At 33.3% G+C, this 18,020-nt stretch overlaps 1 protein-coding gene across 5 annotated transcripts; it reads left to right on the top strand.

Annotated features, from left to right (window-relative positions):
* On the top strand, positions 955–6,640 carry LOC109331851. 5 transcript variants are annotated; one of them, XM_019566612.1, is made up of 7 exons: positions 955–1,374; positions 2,456–2,749; positions 2,831–2,986; positions 4,565–4,902; positions 5,153–5,639; positions 5,756–5,788; positions 5,918–6,640. In XM_019566612.1, the coding sequence occupies exons 1-7, from the start codon at positions 1,221–1,223 to the stop codon at positions 6,430–6,432; spliced, it is 1,977 nt and encodes a 658-aa protein (XP_019422157.1). In that variant the 5' UTR covers positions 955–1,220; the 3' UTR covers positions 6,433–6,640. The 5 variants fall into 5 exon arrangements, with proteins under 5 accessions (XP_019422157.1, XP_019422158.1, XP_019422160.1 ...); XM_019566613.1 differs by having other exon boundaries at positions 956–1,374; positions 2,510–2,749; XM_019566615.1 differs by lacking the exon at positions 955–1,374 and adding an exon at positions 2,052–2,185 and having other exon boundaries at positions 2,510–2,749.

Below are 18,020 nucleotides of genomic sequence, written 5' to 3'. Positions count from 1 at the left end.
GTCTGTTTAAATGCATGTTATACTATATGGTCATAAAATAAACCATCATATCAACATTGTTATATAATGTAATTAAATAGATCGACCTGTTAGGTTTAATAGGCATTTTAGATGGCCTAAAACCTGACATGTTAAGCTAAATAAACTTTTTAAAATAGTCTGAGTCTGTTCTATTTACAAAAAAAGTCTGGTCTGACCTAGTTTTTTATATGCCAAGTAATAGGCTCCTGATAGGCGGTCTAATTTATTTAAACATTTAGATATCTGTATGTTATTATAAACTTTATATGTAGAACCTTAGCCATATTATTCTTATAGAATATTGTAAAAAAATAAAGTTGAATAAACTAAATAATCATTAAATTACACTAAAATCAGTTTGACTTAGTGCATAATCACCATGAAATCAATTTGTTGCACGCTCTACGTTATATTAGTCTTGATAAAAAAATTGCACTAAAAAAAATATGATTTAAAAAACACAACTTCTACTTAGAGGAATAAATAATAAACACTAATGATAATGTCATTTTTTTTTCTATTTTTCATTAAAAAAAATGTAATTAACAATGAGAAATGAATAATAATATGTAATTATATATTATTACTAAACATATTTAGTTATTTTGACATTTTATATCATCTGTTTCATTCTCTTCCCCTCCAAAACTCCACTCCCAAATAAGAAATTAGAATACTTAATATCCTAAGAGAATAATGTATCTCCTCATATCAGGAGATAACTTATATCATTTGTCCAATAAAAATGTGACATGTGTGCTATTTTGTTTATTTTTAAAAATATTTTTTATAGAAAATGATGAAACATGACACATATCAATGATTTCACTAACAGAAAGGCTTATCTCCTTATATCAAGAAATAAAAAGTAACCCTTAATGAAGAGTGATTACAAAGTAAAAGTGAACTCACCGGACTATTCCTCACCGACCAACTATATCCAAACACATAACACAATTTCCCGAAAACTATATATACCAATCTTTCTCCCTCAATTTTTGCCCTAACAATCCTCTTTCAGCCGCAACAACCTCCTCTCTACCGACCACTCTCTTTCTCTCCACTTTCCCTCCCTTCACTCGATTTCACCTCCCAATTCCTTCGGAAACTGTTTTCCTTTCCTTTAACATGTTGATTCCTCTGTTTAGCGTTATTTTCGAGGTCTTTTTGTTTTCTCGCTTTTAGGTTTGTTTCTGTTTATGGATGCTGTTCAATTGTCTTTACCAGTTGACGTGGCGGCCGTACCAAAATTGATGGGATCTGAGGGTTTTTCTAGAACTGCTGGGGTTGAGCCTCGAAACGACAGCGTTTCAGTCTTAGTTAACCACTCCAACTCAATTGAAAACGAAAATGGTGAGTCATATCTATTATTTTGTTCTTTTTTTTTTCTTGTCATTTTTCATGTACGCTATTCTTCAATGTTCAAACTTTTCATTTAAAAAAATATATGAAATTAAATTGTTTACCAAACTTTATTTTTTTAATTGTTTATGCATGATATTCCTCGTGGCACAGTTGTCGGGAGGGACAATCAGGTATGGCGAAAGTGATTAGTTCCTTACCCATGGTATAAGAGGATACCATTGATAGTACCAAAAAAATGCTATTCATCAAAGATGAAAGTTATCATTTTTATCCTTTAAAAGAAATAGTTATTGCATGAGAATGTTTCATTAGGTTTGTGGTTTTGGTGTTTTGATCTGTGGTTTTTTGGTGCTTGATTATGTTAGATTGGGACCGTTTTGAAATGAAGTGGATTTGCTGCAGTTACTTTATAAAATCTCAGTGCTTTTGAAGATGCATTTAGATTTCACCATTGGATTGGTGAATACACCATTGCAGTCAATTAGTGACTGCGTCAAATCTGTCTCTGTTTTGAAACGATGAGAGATTTTGAGGCTGGGAAAATGCAATTCCTATAAAAATGGGATTTGCAATTTTCACAATTATTATATGTTGATTTATGTGTTATTGATGTTGAATACGGAAAGCCGAAACATCCAAAACATCTCATTGTTGTTTTTTCAATTAATGGGACATAAATGTATTGGAGTGTCTATTTGTTACATGACGTGATGATAGAAGTGTTGGGAGTTGATTGATCACCAAGTGTTGCTTCCAAGTGGTGGTAGAGATGCTTGCTCTCTTGTTGCTTGTTGCTTGGGTTCGTGCTCCTTCCCAAGTTGTTAACTTTAAATGGCCGTTACCCTTATTGTCTTATGTACCGGTTTGGTACTGCCCGATAAGTCTATGAAGCTGGCGTGACTTCTGACTTCTGATTACCCATTTTATGCATGTCGTATCAGTGTTGTCTCTTTTTAGGTTTAGGTATAGCTTATTAATTTCAGTCTTCTTAACTCTTGATATACTTGTCATCTTTTAGCTTTTATATTTATTATTACATGATTTTATCCAGTCAGTGTTGTTGTGACAGATGTTGCAAATATGAAAACTGATGCCCTGTTCTACCCTCTTAATATATTTCTAGAGAGTCTGCTCTGTAACAGTTCCAGTCAACTTCCCCATCTTAACGGTGAAGAGTTTTCCAAAAATATGCCTGCGAATAATGGAAAAAATTGTCTTGTAATATCTTCAACACTGGAAGCTGTACCATTACAACGTAAAGCAGCAAAAGTTAACAAGAGTAGCAGTTCATGTTCAAAAAGGGCAAGGATGTCCCGATCAGAAGATCCTACAAGCACAAATGGGATTGCGGAGTCAAATCCTGGTATCCCCTCTTCCCAAATGAACCATTAATTGCTTTCTATCTATATGCTCTTAAATTTATTTTCCTTTTATTTTGGCATAGAGAAAACTCAATTACAAAAGCAAAAGAGCAATGGCACCAAGCGTGGTGATAAGAGGAGCTTTAAAGTACCTTCTGCTAAGTCTAAGTTTGAGTCATCCTCTATGAAAATGGGTGCATCACTCTTCAGTTCTTCCAGTGGAGCGAATAACTTTTTTGGTATGTAATTAATTAGGCTTATTGTTCTCCTTCATAAGTCTCCCTTAGTTTCCCTTTCTTCATAAACTTTTTTATTTTTCTATGCAGTGTGCATCTGATTTGGCTATTCCTGTAGCATTAATTATTTGAGCTATCTGACAATTTTTTTCCATTCCATGTAATATATGGAAAAACCCCTATGCAGCTGTCTTGTTGACTGTTGTGCTGTATAGATTTGCACCATGCATTTTTTTTCAATAACTAAGTTCCAAAACCCATGATATTTTTTTAAAGTCCTGTTTTTGTAATAATATTGAAGCCAGTAACAGGTTTAGTTTCATGCTGTGCCTTGCCAGTTTTAAAGCAGCCAAACATGATTTTATTGATATTAATTAATGGGTATCTGAACCACCATAATGTTACAGTAGTGCTTTGATATCTCCAAAAGTTGCCTCATTATATTGTTTTTCTTGAATCTCGAAATTAATACCATTTTGGTTTTATCTTTGCCACTGTGGAGGGATTTTGTTAACGCTAAGTACTCTGCACTCGTAGAACTGTGGAGCGCCATTTATTTGTGCAGTTTTATATTACATTTATCATATCTAATCTCTGTAGTTAATAGTGTGCTATGGTGACTTCGTGGGGTGTGTCAAATGGTCAGACTATGGAGCACATGTCACAGTGCATTTTTCAGTTGTGGCCGCTACCATCATGTGGCTGCTAGAATTAGGGTATTTCTGTTTCACTTGCTTTTTCATTAAAATCTTATCTCTGTTAACTCAGAAAATCTGTATTTTTTCCTCTCTTTATCTTACAAAATGTCCTATTTGCCCTCACTTAGACTGGCTCAGTAAATCTCATTTTTACCCTTACTTAGGCTGGCTCTTCCAGAAGCTGACCTTCCTCACACAGGCCATTGCAGAACCACCTTTTTTTTCGCACGAACCTTACTATTCCAGCACCCCATCACTTCTGTTTTCTGGCAAATCCCAGTCATATTCCACTGGTAAGAGATCCTTTGCAGGTCTGTTGGCTTCTGTTTTGTGCTCCTCTGTTACCCTTCCCTGGTCTGTGCTTTTCTGTTTTGTTCAGTGCATTGCTTTTCCGGCCAAGCATGGGCAGTTTCCGGCAAGTTCAGTGATGCCGTGATAGTTATCCATCATTGACAGATCTTTTGGTGTGCTGACTGTACTCTATGCCGGTGTCATGCCTTTAATGAGTTCTCCTGTCTCTAATGAAATAACTTTTCAGTCATTTTATACCTATGATCTTTAGTGTAGCAGTCGTTGTACTACCTGCTATACTGCCAAGCAGTTTTTCAGTCAGCCAATACATGTTACCTGGGATTAACTACATAGTTTCTATCCCAGCAGTTTCTGTGAGCATGTCAAAATTATGCTTTCTTAGTAAAATATGACTTGTATCTGTTACCTTTATAACAGACAGTTAAACTCTAACTTACATGTAGCCATATATCAGCAAATGATATACGTAATGATCTAGCACCTGACAGTTAATCTACAATATTCCGTAGTTGTCATTACTGAGTGGAGCTTAAATAACATTTCAATTACAATTTTTGGAAACCTATTCCAGGGTTATATGGTCTGAAACATGATTTTCATGATGTCACAAAGCTTATGGATGAACAACCGTTAGATGAGCTACTTAAGGGCACTTTTGCTCGCCCCAATTTAGGCAAAGATAAAGTGAAGAGAACATCAAGTTTGAATGAAAATTTCATGAATTCAGTTAGAAAGGCTTGCTCTATCCTTCACTCCCCAAAATCTGTTCAGTCCCAAAATACAGCTGAGATGGATTTTTCATCCAACAAGACGTCCCCTTGTGAGTTGAGTTCAGTTTGTGCAGTAGAAAGTGTTGGTAATGAGGAAAAAGATCAGTCTTGCACAAAAGACGTGCCTTCATGTTCGAAGGTAAATATTATACAGTTTCAAGTATGTCTTCAGTTTTGCCTTTAATAGAATAAGATTTCAGTTTTTTAATTAACCATTTCATCTATGGTACATAAGGGCTGCATCCTCATATTTGACTTCTTTGGTCACTAAAAGAAACATTTTGCTTGCGCTCGGTCATTTATGCCTTTTCTAATGTACTTCCATTTTTGATAAACCTGCATACAATATTGTTAATGTGATTCTGTACTGACAAGTGCTTGACCTCCAGGATCTTTGTAGTGAAACAGAAATTATAGCTAGTCCACTTGACATTCCATTGTCTCAACCCAAGGATGTCTTGGAACGAATTGCACTCCATCCATTCCAAGATTTGGATTCTTTGCTGCTTGATCTGTCCAAGAGTACTAATGACCTACGTTCAGGCAAGCAAGCATCCCGTCGGTCAAGCTTGCCTTCCTTTCCATGGTCACATGCTTTTGGTGGCCATTCTAGAACTAATTCTGACACAGTTAAGTTATCAACAAGTAGAAGCGCATGCCAAGGTAAATGGGCGAGGACAGGTATCATTGCCAGCTCTACGGATATCGACCGCAGTTGCTTCACAAACCTTGATTCATTCAGTTATGATTCTAGTCTTGTTCCTTCAACTGGCTGTTCAGACAATAAACTTTTGCCATCTTTATTTTCTAATCTTCCTTCCCATCAGTGGGATTCTTCATCTCCTGTAACATGTAAAGATTCTCAGTTCAATGCAGGTACAATTTTTTATTTGGCTACCTGAACTCACGGACCGTTTATCTCTAATTTCTTTTTCTCTTCTCCCCTCCTTTTTTCCTCCCGTATTTGACTGATCTTTGTCCTGAAAATGCAGAAGTGGGAGGCCAAACAGATCCTACAGAAAATGGTATGATGTTATGAATACAACATATCTTCTGCATATGGCTACTTTTACAGAAATTTCTGTACAAGTTTTCTCATAAGAACTTTTGCTCCCTGTCTCTATGTTTTGCTTAACATTTTGTGTTTTTGACAGATGAGTGTTGTCCAAGAGTACTAGCTGCTGCACGGACTCTCTGTGAACTCGCTACTCGATCACTGAGGCAGAATCCAGATGGAATTTTAAGATGGCAAAGGAAGACTTCACATAAAGCCATGAAAACTTGCAACTATAAATCAAATGACAAACTTGAAGAAATGCCTTCAATCCCAATTTCAATGATCGGATCCGATGTGTTTTCCAGTAGTGCAGGGCAGACAATGCCCTCGAAGAAGCCAAGGCTTTCCATAGTTGAGAATAAGAATAGTGGTCACTCCAATAATTTTAGGAAAGGACCCTGCACATGGTCTACTTCAAAATCAAGTAGATCAATACCCAGTAAACCAATTAAGGACTCGATTGTGGAAGGCAAACGTACAACTTCGAGCATCCTGAAGCAACATTGCATGATGCCCCCACCTGCAAGGGATCTGGGTAAGGCAGCTTATGATGGTAAACGCCAGGACGGAAAATTAGTATTGACGGATTGGAAAAGGGGAAGGGACAAGTAAGTTTGATGTTATCAGTAATTATGGACCGTAGATGCGGCCAATAGCTGTGTATTAGCAAATATTAGGTTAGTAAAAGGCTGCTTTGTATATAGTAAATCATATATTGTGGCTGCAAGCCTGATGAGGTGTACCAGTGTTCATGTTCAAGGTCAAATATGACTCAAATGTTGTAACATTAAACACAGATGTACAAAACAGCTTCTGTTCTGCAGCGCCGATGCTTAGGTATCGCCTAGTTACGGAAATATCGGTGCAATGATTGAATTCCTTCCTCATGCGATATGTGCATATGGGCAATGCTTGTGTGGTGTTAAAGCATTGAAATATCGAATTTAAACAGGTTTCATTCATTCAAGGCATTTACATTGAGGATGTAGTATGATGATTTGAAGTGCTTGAATATTCAACTTAGTTTGCGTTTGTTGGATGTGTTATTACTGGATGAAACAAAACATATGTTCTGTGTTATTAGATAATATGTATTATGCAAATAGAACAACAGGACAAGACCACAAAGTAAAATATTTTTGGTTGCCCCGAAAGCTGTAATCTAATAGAACATAGATAGCATAACATCCTGATCGATGGTGCGGGCTGGAAATGAGCTAAACTGAGTTGAATTAGAGTTCAGTTCGATAAGGATTTGTTCAGCTTGAAACTCGACTCGAGTTCGATACAAATTATTTTTTAGATCAAGTTCAGTTCGATTAAAGTCCGCAAACTATTCGGTTCGGTTCGAATTGGTTCATTTGGACAACCCAAATAATTAATACTAAAAAAACGTTATCTTTATATTGTTTGTATATATATATATATATAATAACAATAAACATAAAAAATAATGCATGAATCATGGTATAATAATAAGTATAAAAAAATTAGTTTATATATATGAAGCCAACTTATAAACCTAGTAAGTCGAATTGTATCCAACTAAAGTTTGACTCATTTATTTAACGAACTTAATTTTCAGCTTAAGTTTGACTCATTTGGTTAATGAACTAAGTCTATCAAACTAAATAACGAGTCAAATTTCGAACAAATACCAAGTTGATTCGATTCATTGTCAGTCCTACTCTGTACACATCATATCAAATAATATCCAAATGTTTCATTTTTATCTTTTATCTCTCCTTCCATGGTCATTGAAAATGCCTTTCATCCCACAACATTTAGAAAGTTGGGAAGGTATTTCTCAACTGAGTGAGGAATTAATTATTTTTGTAGTGTGTGTTGTTTCTCCTAATAAGTAGCATTCTCAGGAATCGAATCTTTTATCTTTTGGCCTATCCGAATATGCAACGAGGCCATACATTATTAGATGAATGTCTTATTAGAGGTAATCAAGAGTTATGAAAACATTTGATCAAATAATTATACATGAGAATGACTTTGTTCGGGTTGAGGATATATTAGTCAACTCATACATAGATTTCCACATGAATCTATCACCGTGAACACCCTCTTGTTTATCTCTTTTAACCTACATGACATCCTAATTGATCTCTGCTCTTCTATTTTCTTTGGTGCGTGTCTTATCTTATATAAAAAGAATGTCTTATTATATTGGTAGTTATATTCTTTGTTTCAAAAGGGGCATTTCAACAAGAAATTATTGCATGATACCTAAATATAATTAGAAGCTATATTTTTTTAAGAATCTCCTACTTCTATTTTATATTTTTCTAAAACAATTATATTATATATTTTCATTGGTAGATATTTGTGTGTTGTTTATCTTTAGATTTTCTTCTTAATACAATTTAGTACATCGTATATATCAACCATGGAACTACCACGACCTTCATTGTAATCAAGCATGACTTGATCACAATAATCACTATTGTAATATACTTTAAACCATAAATCAAATATGATAAGCAACATGAAAATTTTATGCATTACAATCTCATACATATCTATTTTCAAGTAGTCTTTCTTTAGTCTTTATGGAGAACAATTCATAATCTTTAATTGTAACATAATAGCTATATAAGTAAAGTTCAAAATAGAACAATAAACCATCAACTTAGAAAACTAATATAAGATGTCCAAAGTAAATCATAAAAGATATAGACTCTCATTAAACTTAAGTATCTTTAGGAACAACACTCATATAAACAACGTGTTAGTGAACCTTAATCAATGGATCGACTATCGTAATTTTTTTCCTATTTGTTCTATTGAAATCTTTATTTATAATACTTTCTTTAAAAATCAGAAACTTGAGGTCAATAAAAATTTTGACCTTTTAGAACTCCAATTGTTGAAGTAAAGATGGACTTCCTGAATACCTATATTGTTCCAATGATGGACTTTCCTTGTGGGTTTGGAATTAGTATCCAAACATCATTTATCTTACATGTAGTTCATATTCTAATATGAAGGCCATGTAGTTAATATCTCTTGCTGCTAATATGGTTTTGATTCCTTGAGATGTACTCCCAATGATGAGATCTTCTAGATGATATATTTTGTACTTCAAGTCTCTGTTATAATTGGTATTCACAGACAGGTTTGGACATCTTCGTTCAACATTGACTTCTTCTTTTGACTTGTTTGATAAGTTATTATTTCAAGTTTTGGGATCAAACCGATAATATCACCTTCTATATCTGATAAATCCTTATCATTATTTTAAAACATCATTAAGCTTAACATGAATAGATTCTTATACAACATAATTTCTATAGTTAAGGATTCTGTAAGCCTTATATGTTTCAGAGTAACTAATTAGGATAACTTTATCATATTTGGAGTCAAAATTTCCAAGACAATCCTTTATACTTGAGATGTAACATTCACTTCCAAAAACATGAAAATAAGAAATGTTTGGTTGTCTACCTTTACAAAATTTATATGGAGGCTTGCTTCAGAAAGGTCTCACCAAGATTTTATTCTATACATAGCATGCATTGTTGATAGATTCATCTTAGAGATAATTAGGAAGATTGTTTTTATTTAACATTGATCAACACATCTCTTGTAGTGGTCTATTCTTTGACTACTACTCCATTCTATAGAGTAGTTCTAGGTAATGTGAAATTCCATTATGTTAAACAAATACATGTCATGAATACATACAACTCTTGAATACAATCAGGTTGATTATCATACCACTCTGAAAATGGACTTCTATCAATGCCTTGACAATATACAAGTGATCGATGAAAAGACAACATTTTATCGATTTAGTCATCTTGTAATACTTGTATGATATTTTGCATACCGAGGTTGTAGCAATGTAAACCAAAACTTCTTGATCTTGCCTCAACACATACTTAAACCTTATTTAGAAGCATAACAATACATTTCGAATCGACCATTAGGATATGAAATATGAGTATTGGAAATGAAATTACTCTTTGTTACATATCTTCAAGACTATTTTCGAATTGTTGTGGCCACTTGAAAGCTTGACCTTTCTCATTGGATTTGATTAATGACATGGTTAACTTTGAGAAATCTTCTAATGATATCTCAATACTCGTAATATTTACATTGAGTATGAAATGAAATATTAGGAACATGGTTCTTTTTTAATTTTATGTGATGATATCCTCTTAATAGAAACATCAAATCATCTATTCGAGGAATTAAATACTTATTATTGACAGTCACGTTTATTTCTCTATAATCTACGAAAATTGAGAAACTGGACGAGTCTTACGGTCAACACCATACACCTTAATTTAGAAGCAAACAATAGAGATGAAATAACACTTTTTCTACTTACTAGGTTTGGAGGGTCTATAGGCAAAGCAGGTGGAGATACATGTTCAACTTTGTTTCTGAAAGGTGATTGTGGAGAACTTTAGGAATGGCATGAACTAGTAGATGTTGCCCTCTTTTCTATTGCACACTCCTCTTCAATTGTTCGTGTTCCTACAAACTTTTGCTCTTGTGTTGTGCATCAAGCAACAGTAGGACCTATTCTCTTTCATATTTTTGTACTGGTATTGGGAGAAGAATGACACTAGTGAAGGATTTTGTAATATATTTTGCTAGGAATGATTTGGATTTGTTTATCCAATAAGGTCTTTTTGCGAGTTGAGTTTTGGAGAAGAATGAAGAGAAATGAAAGAGTCAGAATCATCTCACAAATATATTTCATAGCTCATAGACCTTTTAATTCGCTTCATTCCCTTCCAAAATCAAACTTGCAAACATGCCCTAAGGGCTTATTTAAGAGTTAGATTTTGGAGAGGAAAGAAGGGAAAATGAAGGTTTGGGAGCCATGAAATACACTTGTAAGATGTCTCCCAAGCCTTTTATTTTCCTTCTTTCCCCTCTAAAATCCACCTCCTAACCTAACCTTGAAGGTCTTTACCAGCCGCCTCTTCCTATATCTGATTATGAGGTTTTTCAACTTTTTTTCCTTTAGGTTCAATGATTTCTAGAGGAACAACTATCTCATTTCCATGGTTGACAACTTCAGTTTGTCTTTTGGGATATCATTAGATTCTTCTATTTTCTCCACTGGTTTCTTATGCTTATAATCAATAGGTGTCTTGCCCTCTTTAATGGACTCTCCTTTCTTATGCTTAATCTATGATGATGTCCATTAAACCTAAGGATCTCTTGTCTAAGGGACAATAATTTCTACACTCCTAATAAGGTTGCCTATGATTTTTGTCAGCAACATCTCATCAATGTAGGTTATATACCTTATTATTTGTGACTTATATGAATTTAACAGTGCAATAAGAAATTCATTGGATATGGCAATGGATGACTCATTTATGGTTCAGTTTATTCTAAACTCATTCCCTATTGAGTCTGGAGCTTTCCAAATCAATTATCACACCAAGAAGGATAAGTGAGATGTTAATTAATTAGTTGGAATGCTCATTCAAGAGGAGGACATAGTTCAGAATTCAAAGGGGTCATTATGTTAACCTAGTTCAAGGAGTTCAGAAGAAAGAAAATGCAAATTGCAAAGCATGACATTTCTGTAAAAAGGACAAACATTTCCAAAAAGATTGTCCTGAACATAAAACTTGGTTCGAAAAGAAATGTATGTGTGAAAAATATGTATATACTTTCTAATGAAATTTATTTGAAGTACCAAAATAATTCTTGGTGGCTTGATTATGGTGCTACCATTCATTTTTTGTAATGTAATGTAGGTTTTCGTTACAATTCAAATCACAAGCCACAATAAGATGTTTGTCTATATGAGAAACCATTTGAATGCTCCAATTGAAGGCATTGTGACTTATCTTTTGATAGTGTATACTAGCCATCACTTGGACCTTTCTAGGAATATTTATTCTATGTCTACGAACTTAGTTTCTATTTCAAAGCAAGATTATTTTTATTATGTTTTTATGTTGGATACGGTTGTTTCAATTTATGTAAGAATTCTAAACTTATTGGTTATGGTATAATTATTAAAGGTTTATATAGATTGAAACTTCATGATCAATTTTAGGAATCTATTAATATTGAGCATTAGAGTATTTGAAGTAAGTATAACATGTTTAATGAAATTTATGCATACATGTGGCAATAAACTATGATCACATATCTAATGAAAGGTTAGAAATATTAGTAAAGAATGAGATTTTAGTGAATCTATATTTTACTAATCTTGTTTTATGTATGTGCTGGTTATGTTAAGGGAAAACAAACTAGGCATTACAAGAAATGTGTCTAAAGAAGCAACTAACTTCTTGAAATTGTATACACTAATGTATTTGGACCTTTTGACGCTCCATCTTTTGGTGGAGGAAGTTATTTTATATGGCATCCCCATCTTTAACTATCTACTTATATACGTGTTGATACAAACATAGGTATATATCAATCATTTTGTTAAAGTATAGGTGAGATATATAACCCCTATATTTAGAACAAGGATTACTCGAGTAAGAATTAAGAAGATAGTTTACTTGAGTAAAAAGTAGAAACAAAAAAAATGTTATTCAATGTTCATAAATTATGAAAATTCATTAGGAAACTTCATAATTTATTTTTTAACTTATAATTAAGTTTAGAAATAAGATTAGGATCAAGGAAGTAAACTATTTCGAAATTAAATAACAATTTGTCAAAGTTTTAGAATTTACATGTTACCGAGTAAGTCTATAGTTATAGAAATTTGTGGAAGTGACCTGAGTGGCCATGTGGATTATATGAACTCAAAATTTGGTTAGGCTATTTTTGTGATGATAAGTTTACCTTTAATCATAAATGTCCTAATAGACATATGTTATTCTTGCAATTGGAGGAAGCAAATGAGGACAATATAGATTCTGAAGTGTACAATGGGGAGACAGAGGATGCACATGTTACATGCCATCATTTGTCCTTGAATGCATTAAAAGGTGGGTTGGGTGTTGGTACTATCAGATTCTTGGCCCATGTAAACCAGTTTCCTGTTACTGTTTTAGTTGATGGTGGAAGCTCTGATAATTTCTTTCAACCAGAGTGGCCAAATTTCTCAAATTGCCTATTGAAACGACTCCTGGATTCAAAGTTATGGTGGGGAATGGAAATTACATAAATTTTGAAGGGTTAATACAACATCTCAATGTAAAAGCTCAGGGGAACTCATTCCAATTACCTGTTTTTATTCTGCCCACTTCTAGGGCTGATTTAATCTTAGGAGCTAGCTGGTTGAAAACTATTGGTCCTCACATTGCGGATTATGAAGCATTATAGTTGAAATTTATGTGGGAGGGAAAGTTCCCATCTCTCAAAGGGGATTCATATCTCATTCCTGCCCATGCTAAACATCACCACATTAGAAGAATGGTGCACACAAGTCCATTGCTGAAATTTACAACATGCACTTACTAGAACAAGACTCCAATTATCATACTTTGCAGCAAGTCCATGATGATATAAACCCTGAGTTAGCAGTGTTACTCTACAAGTACAGTGAGGTGTTTTCCACCCCTGTTTCACTTCCTTCATCAAGGTCTCATGACCATTATATTCCATTGTTGCAAGGCTCTAACCCTGTTAAGGTTAAACCTTACAGGTATCCCCATAGCCAGAAAGAGGAAATTGAAAGATTGGTGAGTGAGATGTTGACTCAGGGCATCATTCAACCAAGAAAGAGCCATTTTTCCTCTCCAATCATATTGGTTAAAAGGAAGGATGGTTCTTGGAGAGTGTGTACTGATTATAGAGCCTCTACACCAAATTTTGTATTTTGTGGAGGTTTTTGTGTGGAGGTTATTGACATCTCCACAAATAAATCAAACAAGGCGGGCTAGGAAATTAACTAAATATAAAGTGGAGTTTTTTTATTTAATTAGTAGAGGTTTTCAACCTCCACTATCAATTTCCCATTATAAAACCTAAATCTTTCATTCTTTCCCATTTTTTCCTTTCTTCTACACTGACGTTCTCTTGCACAAATAAGTTCTCTTCCACGCAGAGGTTCTCTTCCATGCTGAGGTTACAATCTTTCCATTCATTTTGATTTCTCTGTGTTTGTGCTCTTCCATTCGTCAACAACATGTTAGCATTATAAACAACTGAAATTGTTAGGGATTAAGGTTTTATGTTTGTTTTGAATTTTTTTGCTTCATTAGGTTTATTTTGAATTTTCTCTGTGTTTGCGCTCTTTCATTCTCTGTGTTTGTGTTTTGAATTTGTTGCTTGAAATTGTTAGGGATTAGGAGTTTTATTTAACTAAATACAAATAAACAGTGTCAGAATAACAAAATGTGGGAATACATATGACTGTTGGTAACCTTGTTCCAAATAGTGTCTGCATAAGTGTATTTATTTCTTCAACAAAGAGCAAAGTCTGCACCACTCTCACTTTATTACCTTGAACCAATAATAGTCATATTATAAAACTCAAATGATTAGATATCAATATACAATTAGTCATGGCATCAATTTGGAAATTGAGTTTGACTTCAGATGTCTTAACATACAAACAAAAGTTTAACATTTAACTTATCTACCTAACCTACAGGTAAATTCTTCCCTTTAAAAGTGTGGTTTTACATGGTGAGTAGGACTAGTGATGGTGTAGAGTGAATATGGTGATAGTGAGAAAATTTGTAAGAGTGGGCATTGAATATGTTTAGGGTCAGAAGTTTAGTGGTGTGTTCAGGGGAGCCCTGTTTGTACTTCCACATCTTTATACCTTAATTAAAAACATAGATTCATTAATTATGATGACATGAATAAGGCTATATGTTTAGCCCATCGTGCTTATATTTTAACACAAAACAAGATTATAAGAATAAAAGAAGCCAAACGTCTTACAAGATTAATTCTCTGTGTTGAGATACTGTTTTTAGTTTTTAGTTTTTAGTATCTTAAACCATAATTGAAGCCAAATGTCTTGCAACTTCCTAATTTTATTGTTGATCCACTTCCTAATGGCATGGATAGGGTAAATATATTTTCTAGTTTTTCTGTTAGAATATTTTGTTATATTCAACATTTTACACCTTGTTTTTTGGCCTATACTTGACTAATATCAAATTTACAAACTCTCACAATAATGTTACTAACTTTTATTATACTAGGAGGGAAAAGTGACATAATGTCTTAGTTTAAAATAATATGTAATACATTTCAATCGGTTGCAACATATGTGTGAAATAAGAGGAACATATTTGCTTAATTCAACTGTCTAAACGTATTGACAAAAAGAGGCAAAAGGAGAGGAAGAAATCATGCTTGAGAATTTTGTTGTATTCCTTACTTAGTTTTTGTTACCATGTGTCTCCTAAATTACTAATCACAAATAGAGTTTGGTCTTGTAAAAGTGATTAGGAAATCAAACCTTAGCAAAATTGCATTGAAATGAGATAAAAGTAATAGTTGATCTACATTATAGTTTTGTTACTTTTGTTTGAATATACTAAATGTTTTTTACCATTAAAGTGGAGACAATAGAAAATGTAGAGCATAAACATAACATGATATATGTAGTATAAAATAACATATATGGTAGAATCATATCTATAGGCTATAGCATAGCATCATCATGACTCAAGAAAAACAAAGGCTACTTTGAAATTCCAAACTCGTCCATAGTGGCATATTCACAGTTTCTAATGCTACTACAAAAGACTTTATGATTATGTAACCATATGGCATTATATATATATATATATATATATATAAGTTATATGTTGAGATACTGTTGAGATCAATGATGCAAAAATCGGATTGGACTGGCCGGTTCGACCGAAGAACTGGCCAATCGGTCCCATAACCAGTACGAAACAAGTATTGTGCCGACTAAGCATCAAAACTAGTGTAAACCGGCGCAAAACTGGTGAATCGTGCCAAAACCGGTGAACCAGCCGGAATTTGATTGAACCGACCGGTTCCTACATGTAATTTTAAAAAACCCCACATAGGCACATAGAAACCCATTTTTCTTCATTCAGACGAACAGACCCTTTCTTCCTTCTCACTTCTCAATCCTTTTTCTTCTTAATCCCCTTTCTTCTTTAGTTCTCCAACATCTCACTTCCACACTTCCTTCCTTCACCATCAAAGTTCCAAGCTTCCTTCTTCTTTTCCGAGGTAAGATTGTACAGATTTATGCGTTGGAATTGTTAATACTTCCAGCTTCAGCTTTTACATTTCAATAAGTATGTATATCACTTATATTTACATATAATAAATTTTGTTTCAACTATATGACCTCATTTACATAAATATACATGAAAATGAGAGAAATATTATTGATGTATCTGCTTTTGATCATAGGAAAAAACAAGTTACACAATTTGTAGGCATTAGGCAACAGTAGGTGTATGTAAACTAGTTGAAGTTTTGCCCTTGAACTTTCTTCAAGAAAATGCCGCCACTACACAATATGATGATAATAATGAATGGGAGTGGGTCAATGTTAACTAATCATTAACAATTAAAAACAATAACCTTGTATTAGTACAGATTTACCCGAAACGATTAGGAACAATTTAGAAATATTTTTTTCACAAAGAACCTGATTTATAAAATAGAACACACTAAAGTAACAACTCTGACTAGTAAGATTAAGGTTGGATTGTTATTGTATTTGTAAGATATTTAGAAATAATAGACTAAATTTTATCAAGCAATCTTTAAAGCTAGACATGAGATGGAGAGGAGGTTTCAAAGAAACAAGACTAAAGTGAAGCCTTATTTGGACATTATGGATAGTCATTGGGACTTGCAATTGAAAAGAAATATTCATGCTGCTGGTTATTGCCTAACCCACATTATTTCTTCAATGTTGAAGAATTTGAAAAACATAAGTTCACAACATCTGGCATTTTTGATATGATTGAGAAGTATGCTTATGGTGATCCTGATTTACTAGATAAGCTAACAAGTGAGATGAGAATATACAAAAATGTTGAGTTAGATTTTGGAATGCCAACTGCAATACGTGAACGAAGTAAAGTGATGCCATGTATAATTAGTCTCTTAGAGTTGATAATTTTATTTAATTTTTATTATTTCCTTTCATTATGGTTAAGTAAATTTAAATTACATGCAATGTAGATCAATGGTGGGAAACTTATGGATGTCGTGCATCAAATTTGCAAAAACTGGCAGTTCGAGTTCTAAGTCAAACATGCAGTGCTTCTGGATGTGAACGAAATTGGAGTGTATTTGAACACATTTATACAAATAAAAGAAATAGGTTGGAGCATCAAAAACTGAATGATCTTGTCTTTGTTCGCTACAACTTGAGACTACAACAAAGGTATTAACCAAAATGTATATATATGAACTCAAATGTCTTTCTTTATATCTATCTATCTATCTATATATATATGTATGTATATATGACTAAATCAATAAATGCATGAATCACTTGAGATATCAAAATTATGACCCAATTAATTTAGAAACATTTGAGGATCATTCTCATTTTCTATTGGAGGAGTCACCACCATTCCTAACTTATGAAGAGATTGAGGCCTTACGAAATCACCTTGCAAATATTTCTATCCAACCCTTATCTGATGACATTGATATGTTTTTATTGCATTTTCAGTTTTGGTTCTAATAACTAATTTATTTTATTGTTAACTTGTATGAAAATAGATGTATGAAAAAAATGATATTATTGTAGATCAATTAAATTTAGAAGATGATGATGATGCACAACTCAATCATACGGAGAATGTGAACCTAGTTCAAGACAACGTTAGTCAAGCTTTGACAAGTTTTGGACTTAAATGGTGAAGAAATGGAACCTCAATATGAACTTGGTGTTAAAATTTTAAATATATGATATGTTTTGTAGACTGAATTATGAACTGGCGTCATATGTTTCGAGTTTGTTAAGTAAGACTAGTATTTGTGGATTACTATTTATATTTGTAATTTAGACTTTGGATTTATTAAAGTTGTTTGTTTATGAGAATTCTTACTTTGACTATAAATATGGATTATAAATTTGAGTATCTACATATTAGATAATTTTTGTTACAGGTTTACACATATATATATATATAAGCATGTGTGTCCGGTTTAACCGTTTGAATCCCATGCGGTTTAATTACTGAACCACTGGTGGAACCACTAAATCACTAAACCAGTACCCTCATTGGTTTGATGACCGGTCCGGTTTTAATAACATTAGTTGAGATACCATATAT

Source organism: Lupinus angustifolius, chromosome LG17 (genome assembly GCF_001865875.1).
Source record: "Lupinus angustifolius cultivar Tanjil chromosome LG17, LupAngTanjil_v1.0, whole genome shotgun sequence".
Taxonomy (NCBI): Eukaryota; Viridiplantae; Streptophyta; class Magnoliopsida; order Fabales; family Fabaceae; genus Lupinus; species Lupinus angustifolius.
This window is presented reverse-complemented; position numbering and strand designations above follow the sequence as displayed.

Excerpts from the sequence above, each read along its gene's own strand:
- LOC109331851 (XM_019566612.1), top strand. The coding sequence starts at position 1,221 with ATGGATGCTGTTCAATTGTCTTTACCAGTTGACGTGGCGGCCGTACCA. Across the intron at positions 1,375-2,455 it reads CTCAATTGAAAACGAAAATG|ATGTTGCAAATATGAAAACT; the intron begins GTGAGTCATATC and ends TTGTTGTGACAG. Across the intron at positions 2,987-4,564 it reads TGGAGCGAATAACTTTTTTG|GGTTATATGGTCTGAAACAT; the intron begins GTATGTAATTAA and ends AACCTATTCCAG.